Source organism: Nicotiana tabacum, chromosome 9 (genome assembly GCF_000715075.1).
Source record: "Nicotiana tabacum cultivar K326 chromosome 9, ASM71507v2, whole genome shotgun sequence".
In the NCBI taxonomy this organism is placed as follows: Eukaryota; Viridiplantae; Streptophyta; class Magnoliopsida; order Solanales; family Solanaceae; genus Nicotiana; species Nicotiana tabacum.
The window spans coordinates 67,844,182-67,866,373 of NC_134088.1; the positions used below are offsets into that span (position 1 = coordinate 67,844,182).

Here is a 22,192-nt window from a genome sequence, read left to right on the forward strand (position 1 = left end):
TGTTGCAGCTTCAGACTTGCTTCAATACAAGGTCTGTGATGCTTTAGCTGTGTTCTCTGTCCCTTTTCCCCTTGTTCGTTCCACTGCAGCCTAAAGAAGTTTGAGAAATTTAAAGTAGCCTTGTGATAATAATAAGAGATCTGCTAGATCTAATAATAGTTGCTGAACACCACTTCCACGCGCCATTGTAAAACAGGGTCTTTCATTTCAGGAGAGCCTTACACTGCTCTATTATCTTTTTCTTCCGAGGGGTCTTTTTTGTTTTTGGGGTGTGCGCGCGCTTGGGAGCATCACTCGTCAACTCTTAACACATCGGTTAAATAAAAAAAAATAATGTCGTTGACTAAAATAACAACAATAATAATAACAATAGACGTAACACATCGGTTAAATAAAAAAAAATAATGTCGTTGACTAAAATAACAACAATAATAATAACAATAGACGTAGGAGGTTGCCGATGGCCGGAGGGTGGTTAGTTTATTGGGTCTGAAAGTTGCATTGTAATTAAGTGGGGAATCAGGTGTACTTTCATTAATTCAAAATGGTGGCTGTGCTTTGCACTTTACACAGTCCAAACCCAAATTCTTTGAAAATGATAGGAGTACTACAGTAATAAAATAATGGTTAAACTCCTATAGTACTTTTAATTAGTAGCATCTCTTCTTTTGTTTTTTTTTTTTGGTTAGCCATAAAACGTCTGTTTCCTTTTCATCCCTTTAAAGCTAATGGTGACAAAATTAGGCTCATATCCTCACATTACCCACGTTCCTACTCATAAGTTCTCCTGCACAAGGAATGCATGTATATATACTTTTATTTTTGTGTTTTTTCTCAGTACTCAAATCCATTATCATCAACAGATATCTCCATTTTCAAACTTCATTAAAGCTTCACATTTAATACCTTTCCTTTTATTATGCCAAAAATGACCAGATCAGTAGGCTTATCACAACAAGAAAGAACCATCAGTAATCATAAGTATAAGCCTTACCATCCCAAACAACATTCTAAGACATATTCACTCTTTTCAATCTACTCACCCAAATTCTCCATCTATTTCCTAATCACTTGTGCCATTCTTTTCATTGTTTTCCAAATCCAATCTTTACAAACCCCATCTTCTTCTCCTTCCACATCTCTCTTGCCATCATGGACATTCTTGAATCAGTGGCAAAAAGTCATCATCAACACAACTACAAGCATATCAACTTTCAATAATGACCACAACTGCAACAATGATCAAGATAATCTCACCAAATCAATGACCATGAAACTCCGCGAGTCGGTTACATTTCTTCCTCTGAAAGACTTACGTTACTCCTCCACAGCTCAACAAGGACACACATGGTTCATGAGTTCCATGTATGACACACATGAAGAAGGTGAAGTCCAATATCAAAGATTCCCTTCAAATGCATCAAAAGGTAGAGTTTTGTGCCTTAAAGGTAATGACACTCATGATGGTGCATGGAATTACTATGCACTAGCATGGCCTGAAACATTGCCTTACAATTCCACCTTAAAAAAAGGTCTCATATTTGTATCTTACAATCACTATAATTATGATAACATTTGGCATGGCTTGTCAGCTATGGTACCATTTGTAGCATGGCATATTAAAAACCAATGTTCACTTGTTCCATCTAGATGGATTTTGTACCATTGGGGTGAACTTAGGATTAAAATGGGACCTTGGTTGAAATCTTTAATGGAAGCTACATTTGGTGAACCACTTCATATTGAAACAAATAATTATGGAAATGAAGAATCTGAAAACATGAATGCTTCTTGTTTTGAGGATGCTGTGGTGATGAGACATAATGAAGGGGGCATGTCTAGACATAAAAGGATAGAGGTATATGATTTACTAAGGTGTAAGGCCAGAATTTATTGTAATGTGAGCTTAGAAGTTAGGTTGTCGGAGGTGAACGAAGGGGGATTGCCGGTGATCGGAATGACAATGTATATGAGGACTGGACCGAGATCTTTCAAGAATGAATCAGTTGTGATTAAAATCTTTGAGAAGGAATGTCAGAAGGTGGAGGGCTGCAGATTCATAGTTGCTTACTCCAGTAATCGCACTTTTTGTGAACAGGTAAACTCTATGTCTATCATTAAATACTTTAATTTTCTATAAAAGATAAGTATAGGTTGCTTTTGTTGAGGTTTTAATTTTTAAGATGAAATAGTTTTAAAATGAGGGTGAATGGGAAATGGAGGGAAAATGAAATTTTTGAGTAAAATTTTAAGTTTCCCCCTCTTGACAATGAGATATTGTCCCATATTGGAAGATGAAGAGATTTTTGGTGGGTATATATATAATGGCTCGGCTTCGGCTTCGGCTACGGCTACGGCTACGGCTTCGGCTTCGGCTACGGCTTCGGATTCGGATTTGATTGATTGATTAATTTTTTGGACCAAATTTATTTGTTAATAGTAAATATTAACGTAAGATTATCCGCATTTGTAACGGATATTTTCCAATCCGTGTATTGACCATTTGGCAGCCGCCTAATGCTCTTCCCACCATGAATGTGCTTGCTCCACAAATATGAATGTGCTTGCTCCACAAACAAGCTAATGCTTGCTCCACCATGGAGGGTGGACGGCACTCAACACACAAACTGAAATCCCGAAATCGCTCAACAGATTTGGCTATACATTGCACTCCTTCCTCTCAGCATTTCTATACGATTTTCTGAGTTTCTACTCCTTCGTTATGCATTGTTTTAACTTCAAACAAAGCAACTGTAAGTGTGATTTGCTACCGAACTTTGTGTTCGCTGAAACACTGGGATTTGAAGTACCTCTACACCAGTGTGTGATTCGTTCTATCCTGGGAGGAAATAATCCATTACCTTGGGTACTAGGAGGGGATTAAATTCCTTAAGGAAACACTGTGAATTCAGTGGGCTCGAATTAATTATTGTTTCATTACGCTAACTTATATTTTGCAGAATTATTATTTACAAATACAGCAATATTGACGGGAATAACAATCTTAAGGAATTTAATATTTATTTCTGTATTTGTGTTATTCTTATTATTCTGCAAACTAAAACCTTTGTGGTTTTGTGTACTCCCATTTTGGAGAGTAAAGCATTCGTGGCGTTTTGTTGGAAGATTAAAATCTACGTGATTTTTACTCCAGTTTGAAAACGTTTATTAAACATTTGTTTGTGTCATTCTTTTACAGAAAAAATGACGACTGAAAGCGAAAATCAAGCTGTTCCGATGGTGACTGCCAACGCATCGACAAGCCGAACACCGGCGTTGGCACCGACAGAAAAACCCAGAAAATTTTCCGGGATTGATTTCAAGCGCTGGCAGCAGAAACTGTTCTTCTACTTAACTACGTTTTGTCTACAGAAGTTCATCAAGGAAGATGTTCCTGATCTGCCAGATAAAACTCCAGAGAATGAACGCTTTCTCGTGATTGAAGCGTGAAAGCATTCTGATTTTTTATGCAAGAATTATATTCTTAGCGGACTGGATGATAATCTGTATAATGTATACAGTAGCATGGAGACGTCAAAAGAATTGTGGAATGCGCTTGAAAAGAAATATAAAACTGAAGATGCCGGGATGAAGAAATTCGTTGCCGCAAAATTTTTGGACTACAAAATGGTAGATAGCAAGTCTGTTATTACCCAAGTCCAGAAATTGCAAGTGATTATTCATGATCTACTTGCTGAAGGTCTTGTCATCAACGAAGCATTCCAAGTAGCAGCAATGATTGAGAAGTTGCCTCCGTTGTGGAAGGACTTCAAAAATTATTTGAAACACAAACGAAAGGAAATGTCCCTTGAAGATCTCATTGTTCGGTTGAGAATCGAAGAGGACAATAAAGCTGCTGAAAGGAGAGGCCGTGGAAATTCAACAATAATGGGAGCAAATATTGTTGAAGCTAACAAAAAGAGGAAGAAGGCTTCTGGTCCGAAATACAACCCAAGCAAGAAGCGGTTCAGTGGAAACTGCTACAACTGTGGAAAAACCGGACACAAATCTACGGAGTGTCGTGCTCCGAAGAAAGACAAGAAAAGGGGTCAAGCAAACATGGTAGTAAAGCATGATGATGTTGATAACTTGTGTGCCATGCTTTCTGAATGTAACTTGGTGGGAAATCCTAAACTGTGGTGGTTTGATTCAGGAGCCACTCGCCATATTTGTGCAGTTAGAGAAGCTTTTGCTACTTATGCTCCTGCTGGACCCGGAGAGACAGTTTATATGGGAAATGCTTCAACAGCAAAAGTTGAAGGATATAGGAAGATATTTCTGAAAATGACTTCTGGCAAGGTCATGACTTTGAACAATGTCCTTCATGTTCCCGAAATGAGAAAGAATTTAGTCTCTACTGAACTTCTTGTTAAGCACGGTTTTAAGTGCATTTTTGTGTCCAACAAGGTTGTCATTAGTAAGAATAAAATATTTGTAGGAAAAGGTTACCTCACCGAGGGCCTTTTCAATCTGAATGTAATGGTTGTGAAAAATAATAATAATATTTCTGTTTCTTCTTACTTACTTGAGTCAAATGATTTATGGCATGTACGTTTGGGTCATGTCAATTATAAAACCTTGCGGAAAATGATTAACTTGGAAGTACTGCCCAAGTTTGAATGCGAAAAATCAAAATGTGAAACATGTGTGGAATCTAAGTATGTTAAACATCCTTATAAGTCAGTTGAAAGGAATTCAAATCCTTTAGACTTAATTCACACAGATATTTGTGACATGAAGTCAATACCATCTCGCGGTGGAAAGAAGTATTTTATAACTTTTATTGACGATGGTACTCGATATTGCTATGTTTACTTACTGAATAGTAAAGATGAAGCAATAGACACATTCAGGCAATACAAAAATGAAGTTGAAACGCAACTTAACAAGAAAGTAAAAATGATAAGAAGTGATAGGGGTGGTGAATATGAATCTCCTTTTGAAGAAATATGTTTAGAATATGGAATTATTCATCAAACAACAACCCCTTACACGCCCCAATCTAATGGGATTGCGGAAAGAAAGAATCGCACATTAAAGGAGATGATGAATGCGTTGTTGATAAGTTCTGGTTTGCCACAGAACTTGTGGGGGAAGCCATTCTTACGGCTAATCGAATATTAAATCGAGTGCCCCATAGCAAAACACAATCCATTCCATATGAAAAATGAAAAGGAAGGAAGCCCAACTTGAATTATTTTAACGTGTGGGGGTGTTTGGCAAAAGTGCAAGTTCCTAAACCCAAAAGGGTAAAGATAGGACCGAAAACCGTTGATTGTGTTTTTATAGGATATGCGACAAATAGTAAAGCATATCGATTTCTGGTTCATAAATCAGAAAATCCCGACATTCATAATAATACGGTTATAGAATCAGATGATGTTGAGTTCTTTGAAAATATATATTCATATAAAAAGGAATGTGAGTCGTTTGGTGAAGGATCTAAATGACCTCGGGAAGAAACAAAAGAAAGTACATGTAATCAAGAGGATCCAAGACGTAGTAAACGTCAAAGAACATCTACTTCATTTGGACCAGATTTTGTGACTTTCTTATTGGAGAATGAGCCTCAAACATTTAAAGAAGCTATGACTTCTTCGGAATCATTGTTTTGGAAAGAGGCAGTCAATAGTGAAATAGAATCCATATTGAACAACCATACATGGGAATTGGTTGATCTTCCTCCTGGAAATAAACCTTTGGGTTCTAAATGGATTTTTAAGAGAAAAATCAAAGATGATGGCACTATTGATAAATTCAAGGCAAGGCTCGTAGTCAAAGGGTATAGACAACGAGAAGGTCTAGACTACTTTGATACATACTCTCCAGTTACAAGAATTACGTCCATACGGATGTTAGTAGCATTAGCTGCAGTATATGGTCTTGAAATTCATCAAATGGATGTTAAGACGGCCTTCTTAAATGGAGAGTTGGAGGAAGAAATTTACATGGAACAACCTGAAGGGTTTGTGGTTCCAGGTAAAGAAAAGAAGGTATGTAGACTTGTTAAGTCTCTTTACGGACTAAAACAAGCACCCAAACAATGGCATGCGAAATTTGACCAAACAATATTGTCAAATGGTTTTAAGATAAATGAATGTGATAAATGTGTGTACATTAAAAATGTTCCAAATCACATAGTCATTGTTTGCCTATATGTGGATGATATGCTGATAATGAGTAATGACATTGCCAACATAAATGCTACTAAGCGTATGCTCAATAGCAAGTTTGATATGAAAGACTTGGGAGTTGCTGATTTAATTCTGGGAATTAAGATCCATAAGACTCCTCAAGGTCTGGCATTGTCACAATCTCATTATATTAAGACAGTATTTGAAAAATTCAAGCACTTGGGCTTTAAAGTTGCAAAGACTCCAATTGACGTGAATCTTGCATTAGCAAAGAACAAAGGCCAAAGCATATCACAATTGGATTATACTCGTGTGTTGGGATACTTAATGTATATCATGAATTGTACACGACCAGATATAGCTTGTGCTATAAGTAAACTGAGTCGATATACGAGCAATCCAGGCCAATCTCATTGGATGGCAATGAAATGAGTTTTGGGATATTTAGAACATACCCAGAACTTTGAATTGCACTACAGTAATTTCCCTGCGGTGATTGAGGGATACTGTGATGGAAATTGGATCACCGGTTCAACTGATTCTAAGTCCACGAGTGGATATGTATTCACTATTGATGGAGGAGCGGTATCTTGGAAGTCGTCCAAACAAACATGTATTGCCCGCTCTACAATGGAGGCTGAATTCATAGCCTTAGATAAAGCTGGTGAAGAAGCTGAATGGCTCCGGAATTTCTTGGAAGACATTCCATTTTGGCCCAAACCGTTGGCACCAATATGCATACATTGTGATAGTCAAGCGGCAATTGGAAGGGCTGGGAGCGTTATGTATAACGGTAAATCTCGTCATATACGATGAAGACATAAAACCGTTAGGCAATTACTCTCTAGAGGAATTATCACGATTGACTATGTAAAGTCAAGTGATAATGTGTCGGATCCACTTACAAAAGGCCTAACTAGAGAGGCAGTTGAGAAATCATCAAGGGGAATGGGGCTATGGCCGAGAACAAGTTATTGTGGCGGTAACTCTACCTAGAAGACTGGAGATCCCAAGATCTAGGTTCAAGGAGATCAAACAAAGTCATTAATGACGGTTCAACATTGTCAAATAAAAGTTTAGTCTGTTCTCGTGATGAGACAATGTTCAGTACCAAGGATAAAGCATTAAGGCTTTTTAATGATTTCTAAATTTGATACGGGGTATATCAAATAGTGTATCTACAGGATGACACGTTTAGGAATCACCTATGTAAGTGTGAAGTGTTAGCCGCTTCAAGGAGAACTTTGTAAGGCCAGTTCTCTACGCACTTATGAAACCAGGCGGTGTTCATGGCTAAAACGAACACAACAATGAGAACCAAAGACGGTTAAGGGTTGATTGTGTGACTTATGGTTGTCTAGGTATACACCAAAGATCGACGGTTCAAAGATATCAAATCTACCGATTGACCGAGTATATCCGACATAAGTTTACTACGGAAAGTTCAAAGGAAAACCTACTTATCCAGATGCGATTAATCCTTGCTTGTAAATCACACAGTTTTTTCATGCATACTTCCGTGATATAGCCATTCCCCATTCATGTGGGGGATTGTTGAGTTTTTTATTTTTAAGATGAAATATTCTTAAAATGAGGGTGAATGGGAAGTGGAGGAAAAATGAAATTTTTGAGTAAAATTTTAAGTTTCCCCTCTTGACAATGAGACATTGTCCCATATTGGAAGAGGAAGAGATTTTTGGTGGGTATATATATAATTTCTCTTCTTGTAGCTCTTAAAGAGTTAAGAATAAAGCAAGCCTCGCGCCGTCGTCGTCGCTCGCTCGCTCGGCTCGGCTTCGGCTACGGCTACGGCTTCGGCTTCGGCTTCGGATTTGGATTTGGATTTGGATTTGGATTTGGATTTGGTCAAATGATCGATTGATTGATTAATTTTTTAGACTAAATTTATTTGTTAATAGTAAATATTAACGTAAGATTATCCGTATTTGTAACAGATATTTTCCAATCCATGTATTGACCATTTGGCAGCCGCCTAATGCTCTTCCCACCATGAATGTGCTTTCTCCACAAACATGAATGTGTTTGCTCCACAAACAAGCTAATGCTTGCTCCATCATGGAGGGTGGATGTTTGGTCTTCTTCAACACTGGCTGCTATATATATGTGCAACAGATGTTGAAGAAAGACACTCAACACTCAACACACAAACTGAAATCCTAAAATCGCTCAACAGATTTGGCTATACATTGCACTCCTTCCTCTCAGCATTTCCATACGATTTTCTGAGTTTCTACTCCTTCGTTCTGCATTGTTTTAACTTCAAACAAAGCAACTGTAAGTGTGATTTGCTACCGAACTTTGTGTTCGCTGAAACACTGGGGTTTGAAGTACCTCTACACCAGTGTGTGATTCGTTCTATCCTGGGAGGAAATAATCCATTACCTTGGGTACTAGGAGGGGATTAAATTTCTTAAGAAAACACTGTGAATTCAGTGGGCTCGAATTAATTATTGTTTCATTATGCTAACTTATATTTTGCAGAATTATTATTTACAAATACAGCAATATTGGCGGGAATAACAACTTTTTCATAATAATGGGTAATGTAAAGTTCTTTTACCTTATCAGTACATGTAAGATACCCCCCCCCCTCTATTTTTTGGCAATAATATGTGAATATTTACCATAACAACCAAATGATTTACTAACTAGGAGCATCCAGTTATTCCAATCCTATTTGATCAGAACATCTAGATCTTAAGTACCAGCATAACAGCTACACCACTCTAATTAGTCTTTGTATCAAAACTAGACAGTTTCTACCTCTCCTAGAACCTGCTAACATACTAGTTCTCTCCCTAAGTTCTTTCTGTATTTGTGTCACTATAAAAGCACTATTTACATTTATCTTCCTGAAAAGTTTCCAATTCCGAGCTTGTCAGGTATAATAGATCATGGCTCCAAGTATTGTTGCTGCTACTTCTTTCCTAAACTGGCTCCAATGCCTATTCTTGATCCATTGTAAGCTTCTGTTAACAGTCTGTGATGGAATAGGTATTCCTGACCAATTGATCATTGCTTCCCTTACATTATTTATCTATTTACAGTCTACAAATAAATGTTGATGAGTTTCAGGAGCAACTTGATCACATAACAGGCAATTGGTATCTCCATTTATAGGTATATTCAGTCTCACCAGTCTTTCTTTCGTCAGTAGCTTGTCCTGGAGTGCTAGCGCCAAGTGATCACTCTTTGTCTAGGCAGCATCACCGCACTCCAAATCAGCTCTCCTTCCCTCAACCTAGTCATATTCCCCATCAACGCTATGTAGTTGCTTGACACTGAGTACATGCCACTAGCAGTCAGTTGATAGACACCTCTACTATACCATTTTGATCCATATGCTCCTCTAGAGCATTCAATTTTTTTCAATACCAACTACAATCTTGCGGGGGATGATGATCCCAAATATTTCGACATGTCTTCATATAAACTTCATTTACCCACTTCACCCATAGGACACCTTTCTTGGTTGCCACCTACCATAACAGTTTGCCAACTGAAGTGATATTCCACTGCTTACATTCCTTAATGTTCAAGCCCCCATACTTCTTAGGCATACAGACCCTTTGCCATGCGACAAGGGATAACTTCCTTTGGCCTACAGAGTTTTTTCACAGGTATTTTCTGCATATCCTGTCAATATTCTTAACCACACTTTGTGGCAAGATGAAAATAACTCCCCAAAAATTGTAAATAGAGAAGAGAACAACATTGATAACTTGTATTCTGCTAGCATAAGAGAGTAATTTGGAGTAACCACGTCTTATTTTTCTGTGATTTTGTCCACCAGTGCATGGCATTCCACTTTGTTCCATTTCTTAGAGGAGAGAGGCAAGCCTAGGTATCTTATAGGCAGTGAGCCTAAAGAAAATCCTGTGTTGCTTAGTATTCTCTGCTGGTTATCCTCATCAACACCTGCCAAGAATATGTTAGATTTTTCCAGTTAGCTACAAGCTTATTCTATTTATAGAAGATATGTTCCCTTCGCAAAACAACATTAGATCATCAGCAAAGATCAGATGTGTTAGTTTGTTTTCTTTACACATTGGATGATAATGGAAGTCGGGCAGCTCACTCATTTTGCTAAGAGCTCTAGTCAAGTATTCCATTAAAGACACTAAACTAACTTCCTTCTTAAGGAATTCACTGAAATAATAAGAACTAAATTTAGAAAAAGAAAATTCTCCTTCTGTAATTAACAAGGTATGGAAGAATCAAATTGGTATATTATTCCATGTAGTGATACATATATATACATGTACATCAGGTGCTAACTAAGGAAAGAAATAAAAGAGATTCCTACAAATCTGCTATCTATATATGGGTTATGTACACTACTAAGAAACAGTCTATGTTCATTGTGTAAAGTGTCTAGGTTCATTCTGTAACACTCCCCCTCAAGCTGGAGCATATATATTGATCATGCCTGGCGTGTTACAAAGGTAATCAACTCGAGTGCCATTCAATGCTTTAGTGAACAAATTAGCTAGCTGCTCTCCTGTCTTCACGTAGCTAGTGGAAATCAAGTTCTCCTCAATCTTCTCACGAATAAAATGACAGTAAACTTCAATATGTTTGGTTCTTTCATGATACACTAGATTTGAGGCTATATAAAGTGCTGCTTGATTATCACACCAAAGTTTTGATGGAGTAGGATGCTTCAACCCAATTTCAGTTAAAAGGTGATGTATCCACATTATCTCACATGTTGATTGTGCCATAGCTCTATACTCGGATTCTGCACTGCACCGAGATACAACATTCTATTTCTTACTTATCCATGATACCAAGTTTCCACCAACAAATACACTATAACCAGTAGTAGATCTTCTATCAATCATGGATCCAGCCCAATCTGCATATGCAAAACAATCAATGCGAGAATGACCGTGATTGCTGTATAATATGTCAAGTCCAGGAGCTCTTTTTAAGTAACATAGGATCTGCTCCAAATCCTCCTAATGTTTAACTGTGGGCGCACGAACATGAACTTGCTAACCATGCTCACTGCAAAAGCAATATCTGGACGAGTCACAATGAGATAGTTTAATCTCCCAACTAACCTCCTGTATCTATCTGGATCATTAAATGGATCGCCATCATCTTTCATAAGATGCAAATTAGGAACCATTGGAATACTGCAAGGCTTGGCAGCCAACTTACCAATTTCTGCTAGTAAGTCAAGAATATACTTTCTTTGAGATAGAAAAATTCCCTTCTTGCTTCTAGTTATTTCTACTCCCAATAAGTATTTCAGTTGTCCCAAATCTTTTGCATGAAATTTAGTATGTAAGAAAGACTTGAGAGAAGAGATTCCTGTATTATCACTCCCTGTAATAACAATGTCATCTACATATACAACAAAGAGAATAGATCCAGCCGTTGATTAACTTTAACCGTGAAGACCCACTTGCATCCCACTGCTTTCTTTCCACTGGGTAAATCCACCAAATCCCAAGTGTGATTTTTCTTTAAGGCATGTATTTCCTCAAGCATTGCTTCAGACCATCCAGGATGATTCAAAGCTTCCTTTACCGTTTTGGGTATAGAAATAGAGTCTAGAGACACAATCAAAGATCTAGATGCGGGAGACAAATGGCCGTAGGAAACAAACTTAGCAATAGAATATGTGGATTTGCAAGTACGTATACCTTCACGAAGAGCAATTGGAAGGTCAAGGTTTTCTGGAGGGTCAGGTGGAGGCAAATCTGATGATGAAGGAACTGATGACGAAGGAACTGGTGCAGAACATGTATCATTCGTCTGTTGCCTCCGCGAGTAAACTTGAACAATTGGCGGTCTTGCTAACACAATTGGAGCAGGTGCTGAAGGCAGAATAGTGGATTGGTGCTCGATAGATGAACTAGGAGATGGAGGAACATCATCTCGTTGTTTTGTCAAAGTACGGGTAACCTGATATACTAGCCACTCATCTTCCTCCCCCTGACTTGTAGAAATGGGAGGTGCATAGAAGAATGGTGTAGTCTCTGAAAATACCACATTAGTTGCCATCAAATATTTGCCAAGTTTAGTAGAATAACACTGATACCCCTTCTGAAGGCGAGAATAGCCAAGGAAAACACACTTCAATACCTTGGGATCCAACTTGGTAACAGATGGTCGAACATTTCGAACATAACATGTGCTTCCAAATACCTTAGGTTCCACCAGAAATAATGCCTTGTTTGGAAAAAGAACATTGTAAGGCACATTACCACCAAGGCACCAAGAACAGTAGACGACATGCGATTAATCAGAAAGCAAGCTGTAGAGACCGCATCAGCCCATAACTGTTTAGGAACCTTCATTTTGAACAAAAGTGTCCGAACTGTCTCAAGTAGATGCCAATTCTTCCTCTCAGCAACTCCTTTTTGAGAGGGTGTATCAACACATGAAAACTGATGTAGTATACCATGTTGTCTCATGTACGACTTAAATAACTCTGACATGTATTCTTTAGAGTTATCACTTCTTAAAATACGCACCGAAGCATCAAATTGAGTTTTGACTTCAACATAGAAGGTAGAAAAGTGAGTAAACACTTCAGAGCGGCTCTTCATAAAGTAAATCCAAGTCATTCGAGAAAAATCATCTACAAAAGTGACAAAATACTTATGCCCAGTTTTGGAAACAACGAGACATTGTCACGACCCATTTTCTGAACAAGGCGGGACCGGCGCCCGATCACTAAACATGGCCGAGCGAACCATCTACGCTTATCAAATTTATTATAACTTCAAACTTTATATGCCACAAGGCAATACTGTAACCAAATACTTTTAATTAATTTAAATATTTAAAATAAACCAACTCCAAAATTTTATTCATAGTAACCAATGGAATATTGCTAAGTTATTATCAAAAACATCTGAATCTTAACCCACCGACTGTATCTATGAAATCTCTACTGATAAAGTGATGCACTGCTCAGGACATGAGATTTCATGGCCAGTTCTCTAAGTAAACAAAGAAATAGTTAAATAATGACGACTCAAAGGAGTACTCCACGAACAAAAGTGGAGTTCACCAATAGCACTGGAAGTGAGGGAAGTCCTAACCCGTAGCCTGCCAAAATCGGTTCCTACGTTGTACCGCAGACCAACGTAGGTTCCCAAAAGAGAACGTCAGTACCATCCATTGTACTCAGTGAGTCTCAACGATAGGTGACGAAGCTTTAATCACATATACATTACGAGCAAAGATTCTAAATGCATGTAAAACATAAAGTTTATAAGAACAATTCTAAAATAATTGCATAATAGCAGTTTATGAATATTCTAAAAGAAATTGTTTTCTTTTTCTTTCTTATAAAAAAAATACTTTACTTTATACTTTGGGAGTTCCAACTATCCTGACCTATTTCTGTCTTCGTCACCGTGTGATCGGCACAGGTTCGATCCCAACCTGATCGAATAGGCCCAATCCACGAGGTGCCACTCGCTTCATGGTTCTCAGCGCTCATGTATCATACCTTAGCCTAGCTAAGTAAATTCTCAGCAACGAGACCCTCAGCTCGTGTGCTCCCTATTTTGGCACAAGTAGTTTCAGGAAGTCAACGCCTTGATCAGGACCCTCGGCCTGGATGATAACTCCTTCTCAGAATAAAGGATACTTCCAAAAATCTTTTATTTCTAAAACTTCTTCTTTTGACTTTTCAAGTCTAAATCATTTCTGGAACATCCTATACATACTCATACTAGTATCCTTAAATATAAAGCATGGCATAAGAATGAAATAGATATTCAAAAGTATTTCTAAAGATTCTTGCTTCTTCATAAATTTTTAACATGAAAATGGCATATAAGAATAACACAAAAATCTGAAAATTTATGCACATATATCATAATAAATCATCTAAACTTTTTGTAGAATAATTCTAAGTTAATAGGTACTCACTCGCTCTAATTAAGTAAATATAAACTCTTTTTAAGCAATTCATCAAACACCTTGTATGCGTACTTTTGCGAGTTAAACCACTTTAGTAAAGGGTTATATCAACTCACCTCAAAACTTCTCGAGCCAATACATATGCCCCAATCCAATTGACACCAGTCAAACAATCGATTCTACAACAATCAATGCATTTTAATTAATTTTAAAGTTTCGCACCTAAACACGGAACTTTACTGTTGATACAGAGAAAGAAGGGAATTAACTATTCAATTCTTATATACCACTACCTTAGGATAATTGACAATAGAAAATTTTATATACCTGAGTTCAAGAATTAGTGATTTGTAAAAAATCATAGAATTTTTTATTGCATGCGTGAATTTCGCTGCCTCTGTTTCTTGAGCAAACAAAATGTTAATTCTGTTTGGTTCTTGTAAGGCTATTTACGCCTCTTATAAGGCTATTCTATTTGGTCCAACAACCCTTTATGGGCTTAGCTTGGCACGTGCTTCCTTTTTTTTTTTGGACTTAAGTAGTATTTAGTTATACCTGCTTTTAATAATTAATAATATTAAAATTATTAATATTCCCCTAATTGTATATCCAATTATTTATAAATAGAGAAGTAACTAAAAAAAATAATCACAAGGGTTTAAATCCATAATAGAAGTATAATTTAAGATTATAAAATTATAATCTATATTTAGCGTGTCTTGAAACTTTTATAGATTTGGGGAGTGTTACATACATTGTCCCCAAACATCAGAATTATCTAAATCAAAAGCTGACTCAACTCGTTTATTAACCCTTGGACTTAACGAGATGCGATAGTGTTTTGCAAATCGACATGACTCATAATCCAATGAAGAAATATTATAAAACTGGGGATAGAGCTTCTTCAACAAAGGCAAAGAGGGGTGTTCCAATCGACAATGTGCTTCAAAGGGAGACACAACACTAAAGCATGCAATAGATTGTGGCTCCCATTCATCAAAGATGTAGAGATCACCAAATAAATAGCATTTACCAATAACCTGTTTCGTTGTAAGATCTAGAAACAAACAATGATCAGGAAAGAATGCAACACAACAATTAAGGTCTTTGGTAATTTTACTGTCAGAAATCAAATTAAAGGCCAAGTTTGGTAGACTTAATACAGATGACAGGGTAATAAAGAAAGTTGATTTAACAGTCCCAGATCCAACACTGCTATAAGTTGATCCATCAGCTACAATAACTGGAGAAGGTGCTTTATATGAGCGAAAGCTAGAAAAAATATTTAGATTACTCATGTGATTTGTGGCAACTGAATCAATCACCCATTTATTGGAAGGGGTGATAAGACTTGTTTTATCTAACCCAACAAAGGCAGTAACTGAAGAAGATTCCTTAACTAATTTATAATATTGAAGGAATTTTAGAAACTCATCCGAAACCAAGATTGTTGGACTAGGAGTTGTAGCATTATTATTCTTTACCATCATTTTTCCTTTGAATAACAAACTGATTAATAGAGGTCCCCAAAGCTAAAAGATACCAAAAGAGATATCTGGTAGATACGAAGTCAATAATCTATTTAACAGAACTCCACTCCAATAATCCACTCAATCAAATTAGAGAACCAAACAAATTTGTTCCCAAATCAAATCAAACCAGAGACCAACAAAGTTTCTGATAATGGAAGACCCAACAGATAATGTCAAGTCTCAAATTGTAGCAAAGTGTCTTACAAGGAAGAACCAACAAATACCAATTCACAAAACAAGCAATCAGATGCAAGAATATTGTTCCGCGACTACTTCAGTATCCCAAAAACAAATCAAATAGTAGAACTCAAACTTGACCAAAATTGGTGTTATACAACCTTGTCCGAGTCTCACGTGTTAATCTCGGAGAACAAAGCTGGACAAAGAATGGACCACACGCGCACCTCACGTGTCTGCCGGAAATTTTTGGTCAACTATGGCGAGACAAACTCAACTCCGGCGGAGCCATGTGGCTCTGATACCATGTAAAGATATGACACTTTGTAATTAACAAGGTATGGAAGAATCAAATTGGTATATTATTCCATGTCGTGATACATATATATACATGTACATCAAGTGCTAACTAAGGAAAGAAATACAAGAGATTCCTACAAATCTGTTATCTATATATGAGTTATGTACACAACTAAAAAACAATCATGTTCATTGTGTAAAGCGTCTAGGTTCATTCGGTAACAAAAATAGTCATATCACTTCCCATTATAAATCCATTATTAAAAGTATCATTATTATACTTTTTTTCTCTACTCTTATCTGCAATTTATTTTTACTTTGTTTTGGGTCTCTAATCCTTAAGAATTTAACATTTAGCTATTATCCTCAAGTATGTAAAACTGCCACTGAATAAAACTTGATGTATTTTTCTGAATTATCCTAGCTCTGTCATGATTCATGTGCTAGAATCGTAGTTCCCTGGAAACAATGGTGAAATTCTTGGTGAGTGTGTTAAGCCATATGACCATGTGCTAGAGTCATAGTTCTGTTGATTTATAGAAAAGAACCTCAAGTTTGACAGACATACTAATAAAAGAACAGTTATGCACTAATTCCAAACAAGTTATCATCAGATTAGAAGTTCTCTACATTTGCTACAAACATATAAATCTCTAACCAGACCCAAAAAAAAAAAAAACTACTAACAAACATTGGATCTAAAGTGAATGTACAAACATAATGATGCTACTTGATATTTTGCATTCATCCGTCAATTCATATACTCTAGTATATTTACATAGACAAAGCTTATTTATTACAACATGTGCAGGTGAAGGTGATGAGTATGACAGACATATTGATATCCCCACATGGAGCGCAATTAACAAACATGTTCCTCATGGACAGAAACAGCAGTGTGTTGGAATTCTTCCCCAAAGGGTGGCTCAAACTTGCAGGTGCAGGCCAATATGTGTATCACTGGATAGCTAGCTGGTCGGGGATGAAACACGAGGGAGCTTGGCGTGACCCTGATGGTGAATCCTGCCCTTACTCGGACGACGATAGGCGTTGCATGGCCGTTTATAAAGGTGCCAAAATTGGATACAATAAGACCTATTTTTCTGAATGGGCTAGAGGTGTTCTTAGTGAGGTGAGAATAAGGAAGAAGGAAGAGTTAGTCTCAAACAAGAAGAATTCAGATCATGCTACTCCTAGTGGATGTCAATGTAGTAGCTAAGTGCATTACTTCCCTCTGTGTCAATTAATTTATGTCATGTGCTTCCTTTTGATATGTCTTAAAAAGAATGACTTTAAACTTATCAACTATTAATGAGATGATTTATAACCATAAATATATGGCTTGTTTTAGACTACAATTGTTTCAAAAGTTTTTATTTCTTTCTTAAATTTCCCTAGAATATTATCTCAATTTCAATAAAATACAGTCAGTAAAGTATGAATTGAACATATATCATGAATTCTTGGTATATTCTAATTTTAAATTTATGGCCCAAGGCGTTTATTGGGCCGAATTTGCTTCTTTGGACTAAAAATGCAAAGAAACTCTCAGTAGTCACCACCAAACACTTTCCGGTTTTCATATGATTAGGCTGGTTTGAAACACGAAGCTGGCAATTGGCATCACTATCATATTCATATTCATGTTCATATTACTAACTCTAATCTAATGGGCTCCTCCATTGGTTTAACAACATATCTTGTCACACCAATATCCAACAATCTTTATAGATTAGCACGTGCAATAGCTCACTCCAATTATCCACCTCTTTTCCCATACATACGTCTTCTTTGTGTCAAGATGGTTATTGTCTTGTCACTTGGAGGTGTCAAATGGGCATATATAATGCGCCAATTTGACCACTTAACACAACACAAATTCGAGTCGTCACTTAATCTGTTTCAAGTTCATTTAAATCATAGTGAATCAAACTTAGACAAATTTCACTTGCTAGTTTAATTCACAAATGATTAAACAGTTACTACTATTTTCTCATGATAAGAGGAAATGTACCTTTGTTCTTGCAGGATACAAGGTAACAGTTGTACTAACAAAGCTATCACTTAATTCTGCAATGATTGATAGCTTCTGCCGATTTGCATCAACAAATAATTCAAAATTTATTTTTAATGAAATACAAAAATAAGTGCGGTATGGTTCTTAGTAAGTAGTCATAGTTCTATTATATTTCAGATTAGAAAATCAAATCTCTTTCCATTATCTTTTACTCGAAATGGTTCTTTTTCGCACATTCCTAGAACTGATAAAGAAGATCTGGGGTAATGCCAATCTATATGATTTCTTACATTCTTGTTCCATGATTTTCTGATTGATTGAACAATGAACTGGCTTTTTTTGGCCAGTTCCACTTTCATAAAAAAGAAAAAGAAAATAAAAATAAAGGAAAACATAAAAAAATAAAAGGGATAGGAATGAATATAAGGAAACCATGTTTGGTCCCACGAACCTTATCGCTATCAATCATTGCAGTGAAAAGTGTCTTAACTAATGGCAATGTTTGTCTTCTTCCTTTTAACTAATCTAGGAAACATTAGAAATAATTCACTCATTTAAAAAAAGGGAGTAGTGATAGTAATTTGTAGTTCACATTTTTCGAATAGCTATTGAGTTATTAAATCATGTACTTATAATAAAACAGCGATCACTGTATTGCCTGGCTGTTGTGCCACCGGTTCTAGGATTAAGTTAGCTCTGACAAAAAATTCTGCTTATCATTTTACCTATTATCAAACGTTAAGAAAATCAAACACATGCTGCTACAATTAGAGTAACTAGAACTCTTTCCTGTCTTTAATTTTTCCTTTTGAGACTGCTAACAATAGATTATAAAATTTGTAAATGAGGAAGATTCTTCTTTTTCTTCATAATCAACAAAAGACTAGGAAAGATCTAATTGGACAAGCTAGCAAGTTATTAAAAATTCAAACTCCCGACACTGTAATTGATGGAGTATAAAAATTTAACTCGCGACAATACAATTCAAAATATGATTTCGTGATAATAAGATTCAAAATGATTTGTCTACATAAATGTTCCTTATAGAGAAAAGAGTAGTATAGTAGGATTCCTACTCCAAATTATGCATTTCATACTTAAATAAAAGATATATCGGTTTAACTTGTGTACATTAATGATGTGGTATTATTCTTGTATACGGTCAAACCCGAGTTTGCCCTTCGTATGATTAATCAAGATTGGACCATGATGGACCGAGGTTCGTCATCATAATATCGAGTTCGAGACCCAGAGGCCGATCAATATCGAGCTCGAGACCCAGTGACCAATCACTATCGAGCTCGAGACCCAGGGACCGATCCATACCGAGACCGGCCAAGATCAAGATCGAGCCAAGGGACAAAAGAGCCGTTATGACCGCATTTGGGGAGAAAATCTCGGCGAAAATCAAGAAAAAGTTAATTAATTAGTCTATCATGGGATCCCCACTATGTATTTTTAATTATACCCAAAATGTGATTCCTCTACTATATTAAGAGTGGTTATCATTTGTATGGAGGGGGATTCAGACACACATTCATTCTAATATATACAGAAAACAGAGCCAATACTATTTTTTGGTGGCTTTTGGTATTTTAATCAAATTGTTTCTTCTATCAATCGTTCTTCACCCGATTTGGAGGTGATTAAACTTGAAGACTTAGGCTAATTAGTTCATCTCATTTGTACTCATTTCTTTTATAACTAATTTCAATACACATTTATGTATATTTTCCGATTTGTATCGATTTGTACTACGTATCCTTAGAACTACGTATAAATTTAACTCTATCCGTTTTTCGGGTAACACAGTTTGGCGCCCACCGTGGGGCTAAGGATAATAGTGATTATTTGGTACGAACCTTCGTGAAACACGCTATTTTACACTTGTTCTTGGAAGTGTCTTTGATTTTAGGTTAAAAACGACGAACTCTCAATTAATGGCCCTACCTATCGATAACGAAGCTGGTCTTCAAGATGAGAACAACAACTTGACGCCCGGGGATGAAAGGCCACTCGTCGACCCGGTTGGAACTCGAGCCGTAGATCAAATTGACGTTAATTCACATGTGGCAATTGAGGCGAACCAACGTTCCGACCCTGAAAACATCATTCATGGTGGAGCTCGATCTGCAGTTCAAAATGCCCAAAATGCTGGAGAAGACGGGATCAGTCTGCGTATGATTTTCGAAATGTTGCAATCTCAACAGGTAGCGATAGCTCAGTTGCAAAGCCAAACCCAGACACCGAGCAGGCTCGAGCCCGGTCCACCCCAAGAAGACACCTACAAAACGGGGCCAGCTATAGTAAGGTCAAATGAACAAGAATCGGGGACCAATCCCAAAATTATTAAAATGCTCGAGGAACTGACAAAACGAATAGAGTCAGGAGAAAGGAGGATTGAAGCAAACAACAAAAAAGTGAAAACTTATAACTCCAGGGTTGATCAGATCCCGGGGGCACCACCAATATTGAAGGGCTTGTATTCCAAAAAATTCGTACAAAAGCCTTCCCCCCAAGCGCGGCTCCAAAACCGATCCCCAAGAAGTTCCGCATGCCCGAAATTCCTAAATATAATGGAACGACCGACCCTAACGAACATGTCATCTCTTTCACATGTGCTATCAAATGGAACGATCTAGAAGATGACGAGATCGAATCCGTATTATTAAAGAAGTTCGGTGAAACCCTGTCAAAGGGAGCAATGATATGGTATCATAATTTACCGCCTAACTCTATCGATTCTTTTGCTATGCTTGCAGATTCTTTCATAAAAGCACATGCAGGAGCCATAAAGGTCGAAACCAGGAAGTCAGACCTTTTCAAGGTAAGGCAAAAAGATAATGAGATGCTAAGAGAGTTCATATCTCGTTTTCAAATGGAATGAATGGATCTACCACCGGTCACGGACGATTGGGCCGTTCAAGCTTTCACCCAAGGACTGAATGAACGAAGCTCGATGGCTTCACGACGGTTGAAGCATAACATGATCGAGTACCCGGCTGTTACCTAGGCCGACGTACATAATCGATATCAATCGAAGATTAGAGTCGAAGACAACCAGTTGGGTTCTGGGTCCGTTATTAAAAGGGAAACCGACCGAGGACCAAGGTCGAACAGGGACCGATACCGGCCGTATAATGAAGATCGTAGGGATAGAAAACCGAGACGTAACCCCGTACGAGTTAAGAAGGGAAGTGATCGAGGCCAAGGGTATCGAGGAATGATGAACAAGAGTGGGTTCGGTAGGCATACCGGACCTAAGGAAGCACCACAGTTATCAGAATATAACTTCAACATTGATGCATCCGCCATCGTATCGGCTATCGGACGCATCAAAGATACTAAATGGCCTCGACCTCTGCAGTCCGATCCAGTCCAGAGAAATTCCAATCAAATGTGCAAGTATCATGGAACCCATGACCACAGAACGGAAGATTGCAGGCAGTTGAGAGAAGAGGTAGCCCGGTTATTCAATGAAGGGCGCCTTCGAGAGTTTTTAAGCGACCGAGCCAAGAACTATTTCAAAAACAAAGAGTTCAATAGACAAAACAAATAGGAAGAGCCACAACACATCATCCACATGATCATCGGAGGGATCGATGTCTCCCAAGGGCCAGTGCTTAAACGCACTAATATGTCGATTATAAGAGAGAGGCGATCTCGAACTCAGGATTACATACCTAAAGGGACCTTGTCCTTTAGTGACGAAGACGCGGAAGGAATCATGCATCCCCATAACGATGCGCTGGTAATATTTGTACTTATGAATAAAACTCAAGTTAAACGTGTGTTAATTGATCTAGGTAGTTCGGCCAACATCATTCGATCAAGGTTCGTAGAGCAACTTGGTCTACAGGACCAAGTCGTGCTCGCAACCCTGGTACTAAACAGATTCAATATGGCGTGTGAAACTACTAAGGGCGAAATAATTTTGCCAGTAAACATGGCCAGGACCATCTAGGAAACGAAGTTCCACGTGATCGAGGGTGACATGAGATATAACGCCCTGTTCAGGAGGTCGTAGATCCACAACATGAGAGTAGTACCCTCGACCCTTCACCAGGTTCTAAAATTCCCAACACCAGAGGGAATCAAAACGATCTACGGGGAGCAACCAA

The 22,192-nt window shown here is 37.5% G+C and overlaps 1 protein-coding gene across 1 annotated transcript; it reads left to right on the forward strand.

The window, feature by feature from the left end:
- Nucleotides 1–1,197: 1,197 nt before the first annotated feature.
- On the forward strand, nt 1,198–17,335 carry LOC107797991 (uncharacterized). Its single transcript, XM_075222345.1, has 2 exons — nt 1,198–2,098; nt 16,866–17,335. Exons 1-2 carry the CDS (start codon nt 1,265–1,267, stop codon nt 17,271–17,273), a joined length of 1,242 nt encoding a protein of 413 aa, XP_075078446.1. The 5' UTR covers nt 1,198–1,264; the 3' UTR covers nt 17,274–17,335.
- The last annotated feature ends 4,857 nt before the right edge of the window (nt 17,336–22,192 follow it).